Source organism: Garra rufa, chromosome 6 (genome assembly GCF_049309525.1).
Source record: "Garra rufa chromosome 6, GarRuf1.0, whole genome shotgun sequence".
Taxonomy (NCBI): domain Eukaryota; kingdom Metazoa; phylum Chordata; class Actinopteri; order Cypriniformes; family Cyprinidae; genus Garra; species Garra rufa.
Window position 1 is genome coordinate 14,249,873 of NC_133366.1, and position 23,951 is coordinate 14,273,823.

General features: G+C 38.1%; 1 protein-coding gene across 1 annotated transcript in view; it reads left to right on the forward strand.

Annotated features, from left to right (window-relative positions):
* kpna3 (karyopherin alpha 3 (importin alpha 4)) overlaps positions 1-23,951 on the forward strand; it is a 34,738-nt gene that overhangs the window by 6,642 nt on the left and 4,145 nt on the right. The window contains exons 2-16 of the mRNA XM_073841820.1: positions 5,192-5,236; positions 11,541-11,630; positions 11,729-11,758; positions 11,928-11,980; positions 13,009-13,104; positions 14,316-14,401; positions 14,513-14,599; positions 16,534-16,703; positions 17,267-17,311; positions 19,351-19,482; positions 19,565-19,693; positions 19,903-20,007; positions 21,783-21,854; positions 21,940-22,102; positions 22,189-22,283. Coding sequence (XP_073697921.1) covers positions 5,192-5,236; positions 11,541-11,630; positions 11,729-11,758; positions 11,928-11,980; positions 13,009-13,104; positions 14,316-14,401; positions 14,513-14,599; positions 16,534-16,703; positions 17,267-17,311; positions 19,351-19,482; positions 19,565-19,693; positions 19,903-20,007; positions 21,783-21,854; positions 21,940-22,102; positions 22,189-22,283 — 1,398 coding nt within the window. The remainder of the gene's footprint in view (positions 1-5,191; positions 5,237-11,540; positions 11,631-11,728; positions 11,759-11,927; positions 11,981-13,008; positions 13,105-14,315; positions 14,402-14,512; positions 14,600-16,533; positions 16,704-17,266; positions 17,312-19,350; positions 19,483-19,564; positions 19,694-19,902; positions 20,008-21,782; positions 21,855-21,939; positions 22,103-22,188; positions 22,284-23,951) is intronic.

The window sequence follows — 23,951 nt, forward strand, 5'->3', positions numbered from 1 at the left end:
TGCATTACACTTTTTCAGTTCTGTACATAAGAAACCCAGAAAACATTTCTACAGATGAAACATGAAGCTAATAAATACAGGATTACAAAAGTAAGCAGCCGTGTTTTCATTACCCTTTAAATTGCAAATTGAAAATAAGCGCCTAATGGAAACATGTCAATTTTACAAAAACTCCCATAAATCGCACAATTTCTTACACTTACATGAGGTGGTTTTTCAGGCAATTCAAAAAAGGAATATGTCACATAATCATTCTTTAATGTACTATAACCTCAAAAAAACAACTCATATGTGGCCTCTCACACAAGTATTGACTATACAGTGCTTGAATAAGGGGATTTCCTTGCCGTTAAAGCTTGGATAACCCCTTATTTACACTGCACAAGTTTGCAGAGCTGATCACGGCCACTGTAGTCACTAGTCAATTCTTGTTTACACTGAGGGAAAAAAAAATTCCCTGCTGATTTTGTACGTTTGCCCACTGACAAAGAAATGATCAGTCTATAATTTTAATAATAGGTTTATTTGAACAGTGAGAGACAGAATAGCAACAAAAACATCCAGAAAAACTAATTTAAAAAAAGTTATAAATTGATTTGCATTTTAATGAGTGAAATAAGTATTTGACCCCTTCACAAAACATGACTTAGCAAAACCCTTGTTGGCAATTACAGAGGTCAGATGTTTCTTGTAGTTGGCCACCAGGTTTACACATGTCTCAGGAGGGATTTTGTCCCACTCCTCTTTGCAGATCCTCTCCAGGGGGGTTGACATTTAGCAACTTGAACCTTCAGCTCCCTCCACAGATTTTATATGGATTAAGGTCTGGAGACTGGCTAGGCCACTTCAGGACCTTAATGTGCTGCTTCTTCAGCCACTCCTTTGTTGACTTGGCCTTGTATGTTGGGTAATTGTCATACTGAAATGGCCATTCACGACCCATTTTCAATGCCCTGGCTGGCTTCAAAGCCCTGGCCCTGATGGTACATGGCCCCGTCCATCGTCCCTTTGATGCGGTGAAGTTGTCCTGTCCCCTTAGCAGAAAAACACCCCCAAAGCAATGTTTCCACCTCCGTGTTTGACAGTGGAGATTGTGTTCTTGGGGCCATAGGCAGCATTCCAAAGTTGATGCCAAAGAGCTCGATTTTGGTCTCATCTGACCACAACGCTTTCAGCCAGTTCTCCTCTGAATCATTCAGATGTTCATTGGCAAACTTCAGATGGGCCTGTTTCCCATTTGCGTATAATCGCACCAACTGTTGTCACCTTCTCACCAAGCTGCTTGGCGATGGTCTTGTAGCCCATTCCAGCCTTGTGTAGGTCTACAATCTTGTTCCTGACATCCTTGGACAGCTCTTTGGTCTTGGCCATGGTGGAGAGTTTGGAATCTAATTGATTTGATTGCTTCTGTAGACAGGCGTCTTTTATACAGGTAACAAGCTGAGATTAGGAGCACTCCCCTTAAGAGAGTGCTCCTAATCTCAGCTGGTTACCTGTATAAAAGACACCTGGAAGCCAGAAATCTTACTGATTTGATAGGGCATCAAATACTTATTTCACTCATTAAATGCAAATCAATTTTTAACTTTTTTATAAATGTTATTCTGTCTCTCACTGTTCAAAAACACCTACCATTAAAATTATAGAGTGATCATTTCTTTTCTTCTGATCATTTTCTATATCACTTAAAACCAAGTCCCTTCTGTACTTTTTTTCTTATTCAATAGTTCTTTACACTTGGATGTATATCGCAATTTGGGAGAACAAACTACAGCTTGATTGTGTTTTGTTGCTCGACATGTCTGGTACCAGATGTGTGTTCTATTGGGTTTTGTGCAACAGTTCTAACGGCCACAAAATGCGATTGTCTAAATGGAGGAGTGAGTGACAGCTGGGTTCTGCCGTCACTATGGTTACCACGCTTGGTTGCCTCTTTGTTCTGTTGGAGTGGCCAGACTTTAGTTGCCATTAATGTTGCGTTTTGGTTACAGCCCATTCGATATTATAGGGTGTCACAGTAGCAGTGTGTGAACAAATCACTTGTGGATTTGAACAAACAACTAAACCAAAGTATTAAGCTTAAAGGGTCACAAAACCCTAAAACACATTTTTTGAGTTGTTTACAGATATATACATGTTGTACATTGCTTAAAACAGTAATATATGTCACTTAAAATGTTACAAAGTGGAAATTGGTCATTTTTGCGCTTTTTGTCACCATTTCGTGCATCCGGTTTTAAAAGTTACGTTTGAGCCCGTGACGTAGATGCAGTTTTTTTTTTAGCGCTCATTGGCTGTGTGCCTTGTACAGTACCTATTTACGTCATCGGCTTGACGGCCCCGTTTAAGCAATATTAATGAGCAGTGTAACATTATACATGACAAAGGACTCGTCTAATCCAATCTCTGCACCGTGCTTTGCATGAGCTATTGCGCGCACTGCTGGGTTGCGCAGTCCTACGAAAACACACAGCAAATTTGTCTGTAAGGAACTTTTCGTACCGGTTTTTTTAATTGGGGACTTGTGGAATCCGGATTCGCGGATCGTCTTCTTTTGAACAAAGATGCCAGCCCAGTTTCTTTCGATTCTGCTATCTGCACAAATATGGTACATGTTTGATTTGCACATCTTATTTGAATGTATATTATATGATGTTATCTTGAACAACATCCCTTAAGTTTAATGATCGGGCATGATCAAAGTTTTTCGTTAAAGTATTTAAAAAAATGTGCGTGTAGTACTTTGTGTCTTTTTGCACTACGTGGTACCGTGTTGTTGCTAAATGTTTGTAAAACAATTGCAGTTGTCTTCTGGACGTATGTTGGGTCGCGATGTGGGGACTCAGACAGAAGTGCTCACAAAAGATGCGTCATGCCAAACACTTGATGATTCACCGGTCAAGCAGCATGTATCAACACAGCACGCTAGAAGCCAGAACGAAGAGCTAGCTGATGTTCACAAAAATGCGGAATCCTTGCTATTTAAGTAAAGTTTGTTTTTATTTATTTGTAGATTATTTTATTATATTCATCTCAACCGTATATTTATATATTTATATATAGTTATAAACTAGGGATGTAACGGTATTGTAAATACCGTCATACCGCAATAACAAATTTTTTCGATACTACCGTGGTCGCATGACTCGATAAAACAATAGGTCTTCTGAGAAAAGTTTGCTCAGGCGAATGGAGCGAACGGGAGGTAGCGGGAACTACATTTCCCATCAGCCCAGGCGTGGCCATCATCCTTTGCGGTCTGTTGTCGCTACAGACTGTAGCAGCAAGGAAAAGAGATGGAAATGGTCGAACCTGCTCCGTCTGAAGTGCGTATGCGTTACGTATTCTTTTCAGCACCCATGTTAACGGATTAGAGCGTTCACACTGCACGCGGTTGCTGTCCGGCAGTACGTCCTAGAAGCGGTGCCTTTGCAGCAGTGCAGCGATCGTTTCGGCACCGAGTCTATTTTTTGCTGCGCTGTATGCGCTGAATTAATGTTACAGTGCATTGTTCGCTGTAAAAATGAACATGGATTGACACGGAAATGTACCATAAATGCATGTACATTTCACAGTCAACACGTGACTTTTTGGCTATGTTTAAAATAAGGAAAGGTGCAGTTTTAAATAAACTAGGCAACATAATAGATGCACTTGTCCAGGTAGAAAAGTTCTTTAAAGGATTGTTTTTAATAAAGATTTAATGCGAAAGAAAGGCATGAGAGCCTACTGCACTGCAAAAAAATGCTTTTCTTACTTAGAATTTTGTCTTGTTTCCAGCCAAAATATCTAAAAATTCTTAAATCAACAAGGATTTTCTAGACAAGTAAAAATTATTGTCTTGTTTTTAGTAAAAACAAGTCAAAATTAAGTGAGTTTTTGTTTAAAACAAGCTAAATAATATGCCAATGGGGTAAGAAAAAAAATCTTATTTCAAGCAGACAACTAGATTCAGACAACTCATTCAGCTAAACTGATTTGACTGGTTTTTTTACATGCTTTAATAATTTTTTGTTACTAAAATTGAAAAATTTAAGTTTCTGTTTCAAAGTTTACAGATAGATGGCAAATTTGTATGCCATTGATATGTTCAGTGTTCATGTAAACTGTTTAATAAACACTTCTGGCACTTTTTTCGAGTCTCTTCATTAGTTTTGTTTTTCCTGTAAATGATTCAATAAATATCGTACCGTGCCATTCATACCGAGGTATTACCGTACCGTGAAGTTTTGATACCGTTACATCCCTATTATAAACACTATTTAAAATAAACATTTGTAATGGCTATTAAAATTGAAGACTGCTGAATGTTTCACCATTTGGATACTTTTAACAATGTGACCTTTAACATGTCCATTTACATGTCTATTATACTAGCCATTTAGCAAATGTGTCCTCTGCTTTGTTTCTTTGAGTGCTATTATCAAATGATAGTCTACCAGTCTACTACTTGCAAAGTACCGCATAATTTGTTCTGTTTACACATTTCATCAGGACTGTAAATGCTAATGTTATGTTATATTTTACTTATCATCCAAATGTCATTAAATCAATAAAGGTAAAATATTTTGTATCATGTGTGTCTTCATGAAACCCCAATATGTCTGTTTTAAGTTTATCGTGATTATATGACAGCAAATTAATGTATTTAGGTTTATGTACAAGTTTAGGAAGCAGAGAAACTACCATTCGTTGCAAATACATAATTTTATTTATTGTGGGGATTCTGGTGGGGAGAAGTCCTCCACTTCCACACTGCTCTCAGAACCGTTGTAGCTGCTGCTCTTGGCATTGCTGTCCATCTTGCCAACGTGTGTGTGTTTACATTGTCGGTGTGCAAATTAGCAGAATGTATTCACTTATTGTCACTCCTCCTTTAATGCAGTCTCCGCCTCCTCTCCACATTCTACCCCCACCCCTTACCCCCAGTGAACAACGTCCCTTTTCAGAAAGTTTTTCAAACCAGAGGTGTGAAAAAGCACCTCTGAAACAGGGGGGTGTTGTGACACTTTAAATCAACCTCATAGCAATGCCCTGGCATCTGCCTACAATGCTCTGGCAATGCAAGCCTGCCTTTTATTCATAAAATGTTACATTTTAGAAGTTACCCTTAGAGATCTTTTCATTTTTGTCACTATTTATACTTTTGTGCTGTACATAACTAATCCATTTCTTTCATTCTTTTTTTCAGACGATGCGAAGACATCGTAATGAAGTGACGGTAGAACTGAGAAAGGTAAGTTCACAATAAATAGTTGCATCTTCACTGTTTCTTTGCAGGTTTTCTCTGGGTGGAAGTATTAAAGCTACCGTGTGCAGCTTAACATTGCATTCTGATGCAATACATGTGACTCATCAGAGAATTTTAGCTGAAATAAACCAGGCTTACAATACTGGATTCTCATCCTCCTTAGTGTTTTCCCCATTCCTAAATAACTATGTGCACTCTCAATGACAACTTTAAGCTCTGTTTACTGTGGTGATTCAGTGTGCACTTAAGATTTATATTTACTGCCTGAAAAGCACTGAATAGTTTCTCAGTCTCATTTAGGGCTGGGCTGTAAAGCCAAAATAATTATATCCTGATATTTTTCAGGTTATTAACTAGCAGTATTTATGTATTTGCTCTCGACTGGTATGAAATATGTGAACTTGTAGTTGCCTTTAAATTTATTAAAGGATTAGTTCACTTCCAGAATAAAAAAGTTCCTGATAATTTACTCCAAGATGTTCATGTCTTTCTTTCTTCAGTTGAAAAGAAATTAAGGTTTTTGAGGAAAACATTGCAGGATTTTCTCCAAATAGTGGACTTCAATGGTGACCAATGTGTTGAAGGTCCAAATTAAAGTTTCAGTGCAGCTTCAAAGTGCTCTACACGATCCCAGCCAAGGAATAAGGGTTTTATCTAGCTAAATGATCAGTCATTAAAAAAAAACAAAAAAAAAAAACATAAAAATGTGTATACTTTTTAATCACAAATGATCATCTTGCACTAGCTGGACCTCACAAATTACAAAATCACGCTTGCGTGATGTAGGCGGAAGTACTGACCCAGTGTTTACAAAGCAAACATGTAAAGAAAGTCAATTGGCCTTTACAAAAAAAGGTAAAACAACGATGTCGGATGATTTGGAAGTTGAAGGGAAAAAATTGACATTTTTTGCCTTGCTCTACCTTTTTGAACCAAAGTACACAGACGAAAAACTAACTGCATGTGACTTTCAGTGTGATTACATAATGTGTGAAGCCGTAGACTCGCATCTCAAAGCTAGTGCAAGATGAGCATTTGTGCTTAAAGATTATACATTTTAATTTTATTATAAAATGATGGATTGTTTCATTAGATAAGACCCTCATTCCTTGGCTGGGATCATGTAGAGCCTTTGAAGCTGCAATTTGGACCTTCAACTCCACTGGCCACCACTAAAGTCCACTATATAGAAAAGTTTTCCTCAAAAACCTTAATTTGTTTTCGACTGAAGAAAGAAAGACATGAACATCTTGGATGACATGGGGGTTAGTAAATTATTAGGAAATTTTGATTCTGCAAGTGAACTAATCCCTTTAATCATTTCTGATTTATCAGCAACAAAAATATTGCAATTTGTTTCAGTTCTGTCAAGCTAGAATAATAATGGCCAAATAAAAAGTGTTTTTCAAATGCAGTGTAATTTTATATTGCCAGTGAAGTGATCATAAATATGCAGTACATATTCAAAGGGGTCCTATTATGCTATTTTACAAAGTCTTTTATGCTCTCATGCTTGGTGGTTCGAAAAACATTATTACGGTAGCTTTGTTCCAAGGCTGGCACAAATGGCTGGATTAGTTCCGGGTTTGATGAAGGTCCACCTCCCGAAAAACTAAATGTGTTGTGATTGGTTAGCAGTCCCACTGTGTTTCAGTTGGCGAACATCTTATGGTGTGTTCACACCAGACGCGACTTGCGCAAATAAATAAAATAAAAGTTGGACGCTTGAACATTTTGAGTTTACTCGCTTCATTCGCGCGTGAAATTCACTTCACAACAGATGCGAATTCGCGTCATGGGAAGGGCTTCTGCCACTCGTCAGTGGGAAAGTAGTTGTAAAATACGAATAAGCTCAATTTGCTGGTTTTAACTAGCTTGGAGTCTCAATATGTGTATATATACATAGCTCAAATTGAGTAAAGAGCATTTTTTACAACTTACAACCAGATTGTCTGACCTCCTCACTCACTTTCTTCCAAGCAAGACCTGTTTTGATGTATCGTACAGCTACGAGTATCCACATACAGCGACGATGATTTTGTCCTCCATTGTTTCGGATTTCTGCCTGCCACTACTAGAGCAAGCTCCTGATTGGTTAACGCGGCGTGAATTTTCGACAAAGTTCAGATTTCTCAACTTGCGCAATTCGCGCGAATCAAGCGTTACGCGCGTCAAACGCCCGAAACGCTCAATTCGCGTGAATCGCAACGCAGGAGGTCTATCGCGTCTTTGCATTGACTTAACATGTAAATCACTTGCGCTTAACGCGCCATTCGCGTCTGTTGTGAACACACCATTAGGTGGCGTTTCAGTACTGCCACGCCCCTTCCCAAAGCAGCAAGCCAGATTAAAGTGATTCTTACATTTTACATATGGATATTTAAAATATAAAAATATTTAAATATACTTTAGTCAATGCTCAAACATACACACCACACACTGGCTAAAATTCTGAAAGTGAAAAAGCATAATAGGACCTCTTTCAATATATATCGCCCAGCCCTAATATCATTCATCCAATAGTAGGTGAGATGCCACATTTACTTCTACTAACTGACCCACCTTGTGATAACCTCTTGACGTCTCTCCGAGAATGTATGTGCAGTTGCAGCACAGTGTGTGTGATGATGCTATTGTGTGGGTACATCGCTGCAGGAAATAGAGGAGCATCTGTAGTTTAAATATGGCCTGGGCAGGGAGCTCTCTGGAGTCTCTTCATGCATTACAGTAGGCTTAAGCAGTTGGTGGTTGCGTGTGAGTGTGCATGGATGCTTTGTGCTTGCCTTAGGACAGAGCATTTTAGAATTTTCTGTCAGACGTGAGCATCGGAAGCAAAGCATCTCACTATAAGTATGTGGTAATTGTGACCAAGCGCTTGATATCATGAGTTGGACATCAGCAACAGAATCATCATACTGCTCTATCAGACACATGATCTAAGCAACGCTGATAAGTGAGGAACTGAACAGATGAGTCTGATTTCATAGGCTTAAGATCTTCACTACTGTGAACAGTCATTTGTGTCATAATATTGTATTTGAGAAGTTAACTAATTGTCAAACTTACTCCATAACAAAAGTATGTACTCAGAGTTCACTTTTTAGTCTGCCAGTAGCGAGTTTTGTCGTTTCAAATGTGTTTCAGTGTAAATCTAGAATAACTTGAATGAATGAATGAATGAATGATGCATTTATATAGCGCTTTCATTGTGTATTGCCATACACCCAAAGCGCTTTACAATCATATGGGGGTTCTCTCCTCAACCATCACCAGTGTGCAGCATCCACTTGGATGATGCGTCGGCAGCCACAGTACAACGGCGCCGGTGCGCTCACCACACACCAGCTACAGGTGGAGAGGAGAGAGTGATATAGCCAATTCAATGAATGGGGATTATTAGGAGGCCATGATTGACTAGGGCCAGTGGAGGGAATTTGGCCAGGACACCGGGGTTACACCCCTACTCTTTTACGAGAAGTGCCATGGGATTTTTAATGACCACAGAGAGTCAGGACCTCGGTTTAACGTCTCATCCGAAGGACGGATGCCTTATGAAAAAACTTATGAAAACAAATGTGACCCTCAACCACAAAACCAGTCATAAGTGTTAATTTTATGAAGGTAAGATAGGACAATATTTTGCTGAGATGCAACATTTTGAAAATCTGTAATCTGAGGGTGCAAAAAAATCTAAATATTGAGAATTGCCTTTATTGTTGTCCAAATGAAGTTTTTAGCAATGCATATTACTAATCAAAAATTAAGTTTTGATATATTTACAGTAGGAAATCTACAAAATATCATTATGGAACATTTTTTGAATTTGCTTAATATCCTAATGATTTTTGGCATAAAAGAAAAATATAATTTTGACCCATACAATGTATTTTTGGCTATAAATATACCTGTGCTACTTAAGACTGGTTTTGTGGTCTTAAGTGTTTAATTTGAACCTGTTCAGCAGAAACAGATTGACTTTTCAAATAGTTGTATCTCTGCATTTATTCGACTTTTATATGATGTATAAATCTCAATTTCAAAAAATTTACCCTTACGACTGGTTTTGTGGTCCAGGGTCACACATATAAACAACAAAAATGTCTTGCTATTTAAGCCTTCCCATGGTTTTGTTCTCGTCTGGTGAGCCGTTTCTGTTGGAGATCTGTTTGCGCTTGCAGTATTTGGGTCACGCCATCCATGGTCACGGGGCCCCTGGCTGGCCATACTCCAAGAAGGTGGTTTGTCATGAGGGGCTTCCCTCGTCACGCATATCTCCCTTCCTGTTGGCAAGGTACTCAGGACCTCGCTAGAACTATTTGTGTTTTTGTGGGTTTCAACATCTATAAAAAAACTCCCTACTTGAGAAAGTAGCACGTCATCACCAGAAGCAAAGCTGCCTGGAGCCTCTGACAAAGTCCATTAGGACAAATGGATACCAGCATGCTTTGTGTCTCAGTCTGAGTAGAAATCCCCAGTTGTTGGTCTGCTAGGTCAGAGTTGACGTGGAGCAGAAGTTTAGTCCTACAACCTTGATGTTGTTGATTCATTTGGCGCTGGATTGGGTGACACAGCGAGCCCTGTCCATATTAGGCAGTTACACTGTCAGTCCAGAGGAATCGGACAGAATGCTGTGTGCGAGACATTCCTCTTTGCATTCCTGTTTGCTCTAGCATTAGAGTCACAGACCGCTCACTCTCACATTATTTTCTCACACTGCGTACAACTAGAAGTTACTTTGCGTTCCGTTTTATTGGTTGCCATTTTCAGGGGTTTGATTATTGTGCTGTTAAATTCTATTTCCTTGACATTAGCAACAAAATATTCCATTAAGTTTATAAAAAATGGAAATATTTAAAGACTTGTTTGGTTTAATGTAGCATAAAATATGTACTAAAATATGTAGTAGAAAACCTAGATTTGTTATTTTAAATTCTTTTAAAAAAAACATTGTTTTAGACATGTTGCATTATAGGGGATGCCATTTTGCTATTTTAACGCAACACAACTCACAAAAAGTAACTTGGAAAATACAATACTGATAGAATGCCACATTGTGTGGCTTTTGGTAGTAATTTTCAGTCGAAGAGCAACAAGAGAAGCAATGCAAGTCTTCACTGCTTGTCTAGCTATAAGAAAAGGAAAAAAAGAATGGGAAGATGCCTGTGGACGAATAAAAAATACCTGAAGACCTGCGTCTTTGTTCTCTCCACTTTAGCCCTGATGCCTTTGAGGCTTTTAGTAGACCACAGCTTACAAATGGCAGAGACAAGAAATGCTAGATGCCATCCTGGCAGGATGTAAACATGCCGATGCTTTTCATTAAGCCACAGCCACTGAAGGTGTTTTTTGCGATGATTTCACTCGATATGCAGCGGCTTTTGACACTTTGTGGGAAAAAATGATGGTACGGCATCTGGTTTAAGTCTACGCTTATATCCATCGCCACTTATAAGCTCTTTTAGTATTTGTGTTCATCGGATCAGTATGTTATTTTCTGAGTTGTGTTGCAGTAAATATAACTGATAGCGGCAGTAGCTCACAGAATGCGTTTTATGTCATCAAAATAATGACGCCCCCCATAGTCCAAAATATGTTTAAAACTGGATTTTTTTAAATCAAGTAAATCTTTCATAGGTTTTCTACTACATATTTTAGAGAGACATTATTTACGTTATTTTAAGTCATACAAGTCTTAATACCCAGGGTTCCCTTTAATACTCAATGAAAAAAGACAAGTTTTTCAGAAAAATCCAGACTTAAAATCCAACCAAAAACTTGAAAATTGGCCCATAATTGTCCACATTCATAATTGGTGTTCTGATCTTGCTTGAACTTGCTAAACACGAGAACAATCAAAATGTGGCAGTTAAAAAAAGGTTCATTAAAAAAGGTATCTAGTTGTGTGCAGAGCCTTCTAAAGGATCCAAGTGTTAAAAACAAGCAGCGTTTATATTTAACAAGGTTAAAATATATCTTTTTGAGTCACTTCATTCTGAAGAAGAGGTTTGATGTCCTAAAGGCAAAGCTTTAAAAACAGCTTCTTAAGCTTCTTAAAGGGAAAATGTGTGATGTAACCTTTAAAATGATTGCTCATTAAAAATAAATACACCTTTGTTAAATATACATGACATTAAACACATGAGATGGTGTGTTCTCTGATTTCCTCAAATGCATTAAGTCTTTGAAATCAGAGTTTATTTGTTTAAGTCTGTATGATCTCATGATGTGTTTATTAACTGCAAGTTATCACAGACGACCTGGAATTTATTTGATTTCTCAATCCGTACAGAACAAAAGAGACGAGCATCTCCTGAAGAAACGAAATGTTCCACAGGAAGAGAGTCTGGAAGACTCTGATGTGGACTCTGATTTCAAAGGGGTAAGAGGCTTTTTTTTTTTCTTTCATCTCCCTCCATGTTTTTTATTTTCTTTTATATAGTTTGTCTAACCTTTTTTTCCTCTCCATTTTCTCCTCAGCAAAATGTAACGCTAGATGCCATCTTACAGGTAAGATTCTAGCATGTTTTGATGTTAAATGGTGGTGGTAAGAGAGGCATCAACTGAAAAATAAGCAATTCAGAGGGTCAGCGCACACATCAGCACTACACTTCACAAAGTGTGTGGGTGTGAGCGGCCCCTTCTTCCTTTTATTCTCCATTTCTCATCTTTTTCACAGAACGCCACCAGTGACAATGCAGTGGTGCAGCTCAGTGCAGTGCAAGCAGCCAGGTAAAGTGGTTCGATACGTAACGTACATGAAAACCATATATTACAAGATATAAGCATTCAAAACTTAGTCTCTAACTTCTGCCAATATGGATCAGCGAATTTGATGACTTCACCCTGCACTTCAGCTTTTCATCAGACTTTCCGTCCAATCAAATGCTCTCTAGAATCCGAAGTGTCCCGCCCTCTACACTATAAAGCTTGATCGGTCACTTGATCACAGAATTAACATTTTCTGTATGGTGAATGACACTTCACTATATAGGGGATAGGGAATAATTCAGGCAGTGTAAACATGCTTTCCATTGGGACGAAAGAAGTCTGATTTTACGCTGTTTGATGCAAACCACTGCAGCGTGCATAGAGTCTGCCCTAGTCCAGAGACACGATGTTCAAGAGACAATAGTACATATCGAACCCATTTGAATTCTACACAGAATGCTGTATTTTATAGCAGTATGGATGAGATTAGAAGGAGAAACTGTTAGACAAACAGCACTGGCGAGTAGATGTCTGTGTATAACACAGTAACAGTTTCATATTGAATCTAAAAGAGAATTTTTTTAGACTGTGGCTGTCATAAGCTGTCAAATGCGGCTTTACCAAACTCAAACTGTGATATAAATGAGACGTCATTGGCCATTTAAAAAATGGGGCGGGGCTACTTGATATGTCCCGCCTTGTCTTCCTGTTTTAGTTGCAATTACGTCAACACATAGGACAACGCTGTTTCATAGCACTTCAGTGGACCTTTAAGACCTGCTCTAATTTTATTCCTTGTTGAATGTCATTAACAAATGTTACATTTTATTGTTAATATTTTATCTAGAGCTGAAATAGTTGATCAGCTGAATGTGAAAAGCATAACACAAAACAGAAAATTGGCATACTCTGTTAATTATGCTTGTGATTATAAATACATTTTTTTTTTTGGCTGGAGCGGGGTCTCTTTGAAATTAATTGCATTAACACTGCTGGCATGTATTTGGAGTGCTGAAAGATGACTGTTTTTCTCTTTCCCGTCCTTACAGAAAATTGCTCTCGAGTGACAGAAATCCCCCCATAGATGACTTGATAAAATGTGGAATCCTTCCAATCTTAGTCAAATGCCTGGAGAGGGATGACAAGTGAGTGACTACATTGCACTGAGCGAAATTATCCTAAACTTAATACATTTTTAATTGTGCTGTTTGTGTACGAACATGCATCATCATGCATAAGCATATTCAATGTCTACAGTACTGTGCAAAAGTTGTAGGCCACTAGTATTTTCACCAGCTAAAAAATGGTTTAAAGTCAGTTATTTCTATCTTTTCCTGTAGTGTGTCAGTAGGAAATATCAGGTTACATTTCCAAACATTCATTTTGCCATTAATGACATGAAGAGACTGAGACAGACTAAATCCAGAAGAACTGTTGCAACGTTTACAAGATGCTTCAAGAAATCTACCTGCAAAGCTAACTGAAAAACTATGCGCAAGTACACCTAGGGCAAAAGCTGCTTTGAATGCAAAGGATGCTCACTCTAAATGTTGATTTATTTAGTTTCTAGAAGTTAACTGATAAATAAAATCTATTGATTACATTATTTTTTAACAGCATCCTCATTTTACAGCATTTTTACACAAGTGCCTAAAACTTTTTAACAGTACTGTAGCTTTGCAGGTAGGTTTCTTAAAGCATCTTTGAGATGTTGCCACAGTTCGTCTGGATATAGTCTGTCTCAGTTTCTTCATGTCATTCCAGTCAAACTGGATGATGATGAGATCAGATCTCTGTGTGGAGCTCTGGCTGTTGTCAGACTCTTTGTGAAAACAAAAATCTCACTGGATTAGTGCAATTAATGGCAAAATGAATGTTTGGAAATGTAAACTGATATTTCCTACTGACACACTACAGCAAAAGATAGAAATAACTGACTTTAAACCATTTTTAGCTGGTGAAAATACTCGTGGCTGTACAATACTGTGTATTGCAATATATGTAAAATAAATGTTAAAATTTCCATCCCTTCAAATATTTCTGGAAGTCATGCAAATGCATTGGACAGTAGTTGTGGGAACATTAATGTTGAGTCATTACTTTACATTACTCATGTCTGACTCGAAATGAACCTAGAACTGTTACTCTGTTTGCTTACTTTTTTTAAATAATAAAAAAATGGTTTTAAAGGTCAATTCTGGCTACATTTCTGGCTGTGGGAAAGTCCTGCTGAGCCCAGTTCAGAGTCTCACAGAAGGTCGCTCTATATTCAGAGTGGTCAGAGGTGAAGTGTTGTTTACCGTCACCTCGAAAACATCTAAACTTACTTGTCTCTCTCTCTTTCTTCCTTCATCAGTCCTTCATTGCAGTTTGAAGCTGCCTGGGCTTTGACCAACATTGCATCAGGGACGTCTGCGCAGACACAGGCAGTGGTCAAATCCAGTATGTTGTTTGGACAACCTTTCCTTTAATGGATCAGCCTGTTTTGACTATCAGTTCTGTGTGTAGTTAACCAGTGTATGTTTTCTCCTCTCATTCTCTCTCTCTCTAAAGATGCTGTCCCATTGTTTTTGAGACTTCTCCACTCTCCTCATCAGAATGTGTGTGAGCAGGCCGTGTGGGCGCTGGGAAACATCATTGGTGAGTAACTGTGAAATGTCCTTACACTTTTCCTTCCCGTCAATTGTGACTAAAAACGAGAACAACAATTTAAATTGAAACCAATGAGAGCATAAGTTTGAGGTTTGGCAACAAAAAAGGATTTAGCAGTAATATGTGAACTATTAGATGTCATGCCTAGAGCAGCTGCTACATACATATTGGTGGCGTTAACACGTTGAAAGCTGTTTGTTCAGTTAATGCTGGGGCGGAGCTAGTGTTGGCCACCCCAGTCACAGCTGCTGTTGTTGTTTTTTTTCTTGACAAGAATTGCTATTATTTAGATGCGTATTTATGTATTTACAACCACATCAAATAGGAGACTTTTCAAACGTGCACTGCACTTTGCCTCAGCTGCAGGCACAAGTCAGACGAGTGCAGGATAGGTACAGGTGACGAGGGAGATTCAGTAAAGCAACAGTAAACTGCGGTCAGATGAGATGTTGTCAGGCCATATGTCAGTAAAACCGAATTTACCTGTCTTGTCAGCCGTTACACTGTGCTTGTAGCACGTGCACTTTAATTGCATGCACAAATGTGGCAGTAAGCGCTGTAGCCTATATCATTTCATATTAAAGCTAGAATGAAACTACGAGCATGCGTGTCAGATATGTCACATTCTGCAGCGGCAGCTCTTAAAGTAATAGCAGCCAAATAACCCAAACCCAATAATGTCTGTTAATCAAAGAACAAAAGAAAAAAAGAGAGAAAAAAAGTGTTTGGTAACTTTATTTAGTTTCTGTATATTTCCTACTTGCTGAAGGGCACAGGTAACAAATGGGTTTATGTGAAGAAAGGGGAATTTCACCTCCAGAACAAAAATTTACAGATAATTTACTCACCCCCTTGTCAGCCAAGATGTTCATGTCTTTCTTTCTTCAGTCATAAAGAAATGTTTTTTTCTCTCCATATTGGACTTCTATGGTGCTCCTGTGTTTAAACTTCCAAAATGCAGTTTAAATGCAGCTTCAAAGGGCTCTAAACTATCCCAGCCGAGGAAGAAGTGTCTTATCTAGCGAACTTCAAAATCTTCCTACATCGCTGTTTTACCTTTTTTTTGTAAAAAGTATTTGATCTTCTTTGCACGTTCACTTTGTAAACACTTGGTCGGTACTTCTGCAGTGATGTAGGGTGATTTTGAAGTTGGAGGAGAAAATAAGTTGGGAGCTTTCCGACCTACGCTGTCCTGAACTGAGTTGATGCAGAGCTAGACAAGACAAGCATTTGAGGTTAAAAATATATAAATTGTCAATTTTTTTTAGAAATTAACTAGTCAAGACCCTTTTTCCTTGATTCCTTGAGTGTTTCGAGCCCTTTGCAGCTGCATTTAAACTGCAAATCCTAAAAAAGAAATCCTAAAATGTAAAAAAACAAAAACATTTCTTTATGACTGAAGAAAGAAAGTCATAACATCTTGGATGAAAAGTCGTAAATTACCTGTACATTTTTGTACTGGAAGTGATCTTCTCCTTTAAGTTAACTTACATTAGAAGTTATTTTTTTTTAAATCTAAATGTTAACATTGTTAGCTCTCAATTATACTGTGTGGCAATAGTCAATTGTTAAATATTAAGATAAAATCAGTGATATTCACCTTAAGTCATAAAAATATTTAAAAAAAATTACGTTGTTTTAACATTCATTTGAAGTTTGAATGTGGATTTATAGCTTTAGTACTGGGGTATTTTTGCTTTTTATGCAAATAGATTTGTTTCTTCTCTTTATTTTTTATTTATTTTTGCTTTTGGCACTATGGACTTCATCTTTTTTTGACTGTAACCACTGCATTTGAATTGCTTTTTAAAATTTAAACTTTACATTCATTCCCAAAACACTGGGCTATAATTTGAGAGTTGTAACAGCTGGGATTCTCGTCAGAATTTAACACACGTGTTTGTTTTATTGGTCCTGTGCAGGTGATGGACCGCAGTGTCGAGATTACGTCATCTCGCTTGGCGTGGTCAAACCTCTCTTGTCGTTTATTAATCCTTCCATCCCCATAACCTTCTTGAGAAACGTTACCTGGGTCATTGTCAACCTGTGCCGAAACAAAGACCCACCCCCACCTATGGAGACAGTACAAGAGGTGAGGAGTGTGTGTGATTGAATATGCATTTCATACTCACTTCCTAAGACTTAAGCCTTTTTTTTTTCCGGTAATATAAAATAATGTTTGTTCTGTGGCTGTTTGACTAATTTATATGTATGAAGGACTTTATAAACTGGCATTTAATCCACAATTGTGTCCAAGATATTATATATCAAGAATGTTCATTAGATTCACCCTTTCTCAATAATCTGAAATGCCTCCATTCAGTTTAGTATCTATTGAGTCTGTGCAGATATTATGCTGTGTAATTGACGTGCCAATATTTTATCTCGTCTTTCTTTTCTCGCGTCTGTAATGTGGAGGTGTAGCTTTGAGCTGAAAGGAACATATTGTACCTCCTGCTGCTAAGAAATCATTAGACTCTGTTCTCACTGTCTGTTATTTTGTGTGTAATATAACAACTGTTTCATAGATGGCAGGCCTAATGAATATTCTGTTGTCCTACAGCTGATTTCCTGTTAACATGCTGTTTGCTTTCTCTCAGTCTGGTGGTTTAAACCAAAATATCAAATATTCTAATATTTGTTTTTCATTCACAGATTCTTCCTGCCCTTTGTGTACTCATATATCATACAGATATAAATGTAAGTATAAGATATAAAAAAAAAAATTCTATAGACAAACAGTGTTGCTCTTAATTACATAAATAGTGTAGTAAATTTGGATTTGGTGCCTTAACTGGCTGATTTACATTGTTCTTTAGTCATTTAGTTATTATATGGCTCTTATATGTGACCCTGGACCACGAAACCTGCCATAAGGGTAATTTTTTTTTAAATTGAGATTTATACATCACCTGAAAGCTGAATAAATAAACTTTCCATTGATGTATGGTTTGTTAGGTTTGTTATTTGGCCGAGATGCAATCTGAGGGTGCAAAAAAGTCCAACTGAAGTTCTTAACAATGCATAATATTACTAATCAGAAATTAAGTTTTGATATATTTACGGTAGGAAAGTTACAAAATGTTTTCATGGAACATGATCTTTACTTGGCATGAATGAAAAATCAATCATTTTTACCCATACAATGTATTTTTGGCTGTTGCTACAAATATACCTGTGCTAGTGATGCGCGGGTAGTCTCATAACCCGCGGACCCCGCGGGTAACCCGCGGGTCGGGTTGGGGCGGGTAAAGAAATTGTCACTTTATTTGCGGGGCGGGTTGGGGCGGGTCACTAAAAGCAAAATAAAATTAAAAAATCTATGTATGTTGCGTGCAATTCCCTATAGCCTATATTTAATATTTGGGAATATCTATTTTCATATTTTATTAATTTCTTTAATAAGGTTATCAACACGTCAGGACACGCAAGAGCTAAGCAGCTCCCGCCGCCAGCCATGAGCGCTTCAAGCGAGCGCACGTTCAGCTCTGCTGGCCTGGTTCTGGAGTCGAGGCGAAATAGATTAAACCCCGGTACAGTGGATGTCATTCTTTTTTTGCACAGCGAACGTAAAAACGCTAAATGAACATTTCCGTCTGTTAAATAAAACAAAAGTTTAGTGGTTATTTAGCGTGGGCTGTAAACTTATACACATTTGAAAAAAAAACAAAAGTTTAGCCTAGACGAATACAAACGCTGCTTTGTAAATGTTTATCATTATCTACAGTGGTGTAGTGGAGGGTACGCAGGTATACAGCGTATACCCACTTTATCAGGCGGCTATGCGTATACCTATTTTTAAATCTTGTCTGATGCGCATTATTCAGTAGTGTGCTGCATTAGCCAAAATCAGGACAGTCAACCACATCCAGTCATATGTGAATAAATGTACATATTCGCTAAAAACACCCAATAAAGACAGTAATGATGCAGTCAGGACCGTGGCGCCGGCTTGCTTTGAAATGTATTTGATGATTAAGCCTGATGCGCCTGCGCCCGAAACAGTACATAATAACGAAAACAATACCTTACAAATAAAAAGAAGCAGATTTTTACGATCAGAAATTCCTTAAACCAGCGAACCCCTGTAAACTTTTCAGTCCAAGGATCCAGTAAACGAATGCATTCAAATAGAAAGTTCAAAACGAAATTCATAAATGAAGCGTAGGCTATACCCACTTTTCTTCCGGCACCACTAACGTTACACCACTGATTATCTTGTTATTAATATGACATGATTTATGGTTCATATTCATAATCGTATGTTGTCGCCAGTTTACAGGGCGATGTTTCCAAGCACTTTCGGCCTGAAATAAAGGCTGTTTTCATTTGGATTACAGATTACAATGCCTAGTATGTCTATTTAATGGTCGCGGGTGCGGGGCGGGGCGGGTTGTAAAAATAGATATAGTGGTGCGGGGCGGGTTGGGGCAGGCCAAATAATTTCATAAAAGCGGAGCTGCGGGACCCGCGGGTTGAAAAAAACCCCGACCCGCGCATCACTAACCTGTGCTACTTACGACTGGTTTTGTGGTCCAGGGTCACATCTCGTCAAACAAGTACAATGAAATATGTGAAATATATGAAATAATGATTTTATTTAGGGTTAAATTCTCTGATAAGAGAGGAAAAATTGTCAGTTTAACCCCTCAGTTTTACAACTGACCAATCAGAGAGCTGTGTAATAAATGGTAGAAACTGAGACTAAACACTAAAATCTCCTCTTTTTTCTCCTTTAGATTCTGGTAGACACAGTGTGGGCTCTGTCGTATCTGACAGATGGAGGTAACGAGCAGATTCAGATGGTAATAGACTCAGGTGTCGTCCCTTTCCTTGTTCCACTGCTCAGCCACCAAGAGGTCAAAGTTCAGGTAAAAAAAAAAAATGTATATAGTTCTTTTTATTGAAACAAAAAACAAAGCCCTTTTTCTAAAACATTTATCCTTTGTTTAGACTGCGGCGCTGAGAGCAGTGGGGAACATTGTAACAGGGACGGATGAGCAGACTCAGGTGGTGCTCAACTGTGATGTCCTCTCTCACTTTCCCAACCTGCTCACGCACCCCAAAGAGAAGATCAACAAGGTGAGATAAACACACACACACACACACACACACACACACACACACACACCCCATCTGATCACATTTGTGTGAAATGTAATCAAGAGAATGAAACCCAAACATTTACTTGTCTAATTTCATAAATGACTCCAGAAATCTCCCCAGTCCCAGTGTAAGCGCTGTGGCTCATGTTTAGAGTACATCTGTGATGTGTCTGTTCTTCCCTGCAGGAGGCAGTGTGGTTCCTGTCCAATATAACAGCAGGTAACCAGCAGCAGGTGCAGGCTGTAATAGATGCTGGTCTCATACCCATGATCATTCACCAGCTTGCCAAGGTATGATGTTATCTGTGTAGCCTGCTGTACATCCACTTTCCCTCTTGCACTTTAATTTAGCATTCAAATCTGATTTCGTTTTCAGATTTGCAGTACTGGCACACGCACACACTGGGGTCCAAAAGACTTTGTTTTATTAATCTCTTTTTAATCTTGTTTTAAAAGGGGACATTGGATGCAAAATTCACTTTTACATGGTGTTTGCATGTAAATGTGTCTTAGCAGTGTGTAGATACAACCACTCTTCAATGCTAAAAAACCTTTTCACTACTTTTGTATCCCCAGAAAGCCTAAACAGTCTCAATTATCAAGCCGTTTTGATTTTCTGAGCAATATGTCGTATTTCTCAGGATCCGCCCACTACTACTGACTGACTGTGCCATATTAGCATTTCTTAAATGATGCAGGTGTTCTGTACTTGGATGTAAAAGTGAAAATAAGAGTCTTCATTTTCTCCCGACATTAGAACCACTGAGGACACAGTGGATTAGTTTTGTTTTTGATGGTAACATGCACTGAAACAGGTCGCTGTGAACAGAGCTGTTTTAGACCAGGTGTTGTTTTACACAACCAGTAAGGAATTTTAAAGGGATAGTTCACCCGAAAATGAAAATTTTATGTTTATCTGCTTATCCCCAGGGCATCCAAGATGTAGGTGACTTTGTTTCCTCAGAAAAACACAAACGAAGATTTTAAACAAAAAATCGATGCAGTCTGTCAGTCATATAATGAACGTGGATGGGCACCAAACCTTTAAAAGTAAACAAAAACATGCACAGACAAATCCAAATTACACCCTGCGACTCGTGACGATACATTGATGTCCTAAGACACGAAACGATCGTTTTTTGCGAGAAACTGAACAGTATTTATATCATTTTTTACCTTTGATACACAGCCACGTCCATCTGTCATGAGCACGAGCTTATCATCCGGCTCGTTACATGTGAACGCGCTCTGGTGTAGTATACGCAAACGCCGTAAGGGGAAATCAGTGAAAAGTCCCGGATGAGTTCGCGCAAGCAAACGTAATCTTTTAGCTTTAAATCGGTTTGAACAATCAGGATAAGCGCAAGTAATTACCATTCTGAATAGCCGCTGTACCCACAATCTCTGTGCTCTATGTAACTAATGAGTGTTGTATACATGCGACAGATCACTTCCGGCGTTTGCGTATTCTACGCCAGAGCGCGTTCACATGTCACGAGCCGGATGCTAAACTCCTGCTCAGGACAGATGGATGTGGCTGTGTATCAAAAGTAAAAAATTATATAAATACCGTTCAGTTTCTCACAAAAACCGATCGTTTCGTGTCTTAGGACATTAATGTATCGACACGAGGCGCAGGGTGTAATTTGGATTTGTCTGTGCATGTTTTTGTTTACTTTTAAAGGTTTGGTGCCCATCCACTCATATTATTTGGCTGGCAGACTGCACCGGTTTTCGTTAAAAATCTTCGTTTGTGTTCTGCTGAGGAAACAAAGTCACCTACATCTTGGATGCCCTGGGGGTAAGCAGATACACATCAAATTTTCATTTTTGGGTGAACTAACCCTTTAACCAAGGTATGTTGCAGAAATTTCATAGCAAATTGAGAAAAATGGGCATCCGATGTCCCCTTTAAATCAGAATATCATAGATCTAAGGTTAGTTCTAATGTGACTTGGGCCACCCACAACACCCTGGAATCTAAATTAACCACTCATATATTTTTCTGAAAATGTAAAAATCTATTATTTGACTATAAATGTTCTTTACTGTGTTTTTCTAAACAGGGTGATTTTGGCACACAGAAGGAGGCTGCGTGGGCCATAAGCAACTTGACAATAAGTGGAAGAAAGGATCAGGTATGAATCCTTCCAGATGAATCTATGATTCTGAGCCACTTTCCTTTTCGTGCTTGTTCATTGGTTATATTGATGTAATTTGCAGGTGGAGTACTTGGTGCAGCAAAACGTGATCCCGCCCTTCTGCAACCTGCTGTCAGTGAAAGACTCTCAGGTGGTCCAGGTGGTCCTCGATGGACTGAAAAACATCCTCATCATGGCTGGGGAGGAAGCCAGCACAATTGCTGAGATCATTGAAGAGTGTGGAGGTAATGTATACAGTAGAAAAACATGCAGTGCTTCATATTATCACATTTCTTTTGGTTGTGACCATCAGACATCTTCTGTGTTTCAGGATTGGAAAAAATTGAGAATCTACAGCAGCATGAAAATGAGGACATCTATAAACTCGCATTTGAAATCATCGATCAGTACTTTTCAGGAGATGATGTGAGTCAATATCTCTTGTTCTTGGCTTGTTTCTCTGTAGTCAATGTAAACTTTATTTATATAGCACCATTAAAAACAATTGTTGACCAAGGTGCTGTATAATGTGTCCAGAAAACCAAATACTACATAACAGATTACACACATCTCAGTAATTACACAAATTAGCTAAAAGCCAAAGTGAATATCTATGTTTTGAGCTTCAGCTTAAAATCATGAAGTGTAATAGCAGTTCTAATGAAAACAGGTAGGCACCTCTGAGTTTTAACCTGAGTTTCAATCTAGCCCAAGGAACATTTAGTAGTCTCTGATTTGATGCCATTAGAGACCTTATTGCAATGTGAATGGATAGTAGCTCAGGTGGTAATTTATTTAAGGATTTAAAAAAAGCAGTAACAACACTTTAAAATCAATTCTGTAATGGACTGGAAGCCAGTGCAGAGGATTTAAAACAGGAGTAATGTGTTCTCGTTTCTGCACCATCTGAAAGCTGGCAAGAGATGACTGATTAATGCCCATATGTGACCCTGGACCACAATACCAGTCTTATGTACCACTGGTATATTTGTAGCAATAGCCAAAAATACATTTGTATGAATCAAAATTATTGATTTTTCTTTTATGCCAAAATTCATTATGATATTAAGTAAAGATCATGTTCCATGAAGATATTTTGCAAATTTCTTACCACAACTTTAAAGGCAATTTTCTCAGTATTTAGTTTTTTTTGCACCCAGAGATTCCAGATTTTCAAATATTTGTATCTCGGCCAAATATTAACTAACTTTCAGAAGTATAAATAAAAAGACTCTAATGACTGGTTTTGTGGTCCAGAGTCACATATAATGGGAATTACAGTAGTAAATGCATGAATCACCTTTTCAAAGTCTTTAAAAGAGAGAAATTATTTTACCTTACCTAGATTAGTTCTTTGATCCTTTTTTTCCATCTGTGTCAAATTTAAGAGAACAATTAAAAACACACCCAAAAAGCCCCCTTATTATCTTAGTTTTACTTTCATGAAGAAAATGTAAGGACATCCAAGCAGTGTTATTTTCATTAACACATAATTTTAGTCATAATTTTCGTCAACATTTTTCACCAACGAAAACGAGATGATAAAGAACTTAAACTTGTATTAACTGACAAAAACTATGACACAAATCTATTGACATTTTTATCAGTGGATAAAAACGAGATGAAAATGTTGGGGAGGGACGATTGGGAAGAGATTCATTCAGAACGAATCTGCTGCATGGTTACGAGGTTAGATGCATACATTTGAAATGTATCAAGGCCTATTGATCTATCTGGCAGGACTTAAGCTAACATACACTTGCAATATCTGGGAGTAAGAGAAGAGCAGACATATGGATAAATTTGACTTTTTCATGTCACATGAATGGAGAAATACCCACAAAATGATGTCCAATTGTTAGTTTTGACGAGTATTCACAGTAAACACAGTCGATTACGCCTTAAGTGAATGTAAACAGTAGAGAAAATATCGGACATGTATCAGTACTTTGCATCCATGCATTCAGTTTTAAAGGGACAGCAGCCTAATTTAGTTGCTATTGTCTGAGTTATTGACGTTAATCAAGCAACAAGAGAGACTGATCTTGAATGAATCACTTTAGTAGCCCTAATAAAGATGATTCTAAATTGATT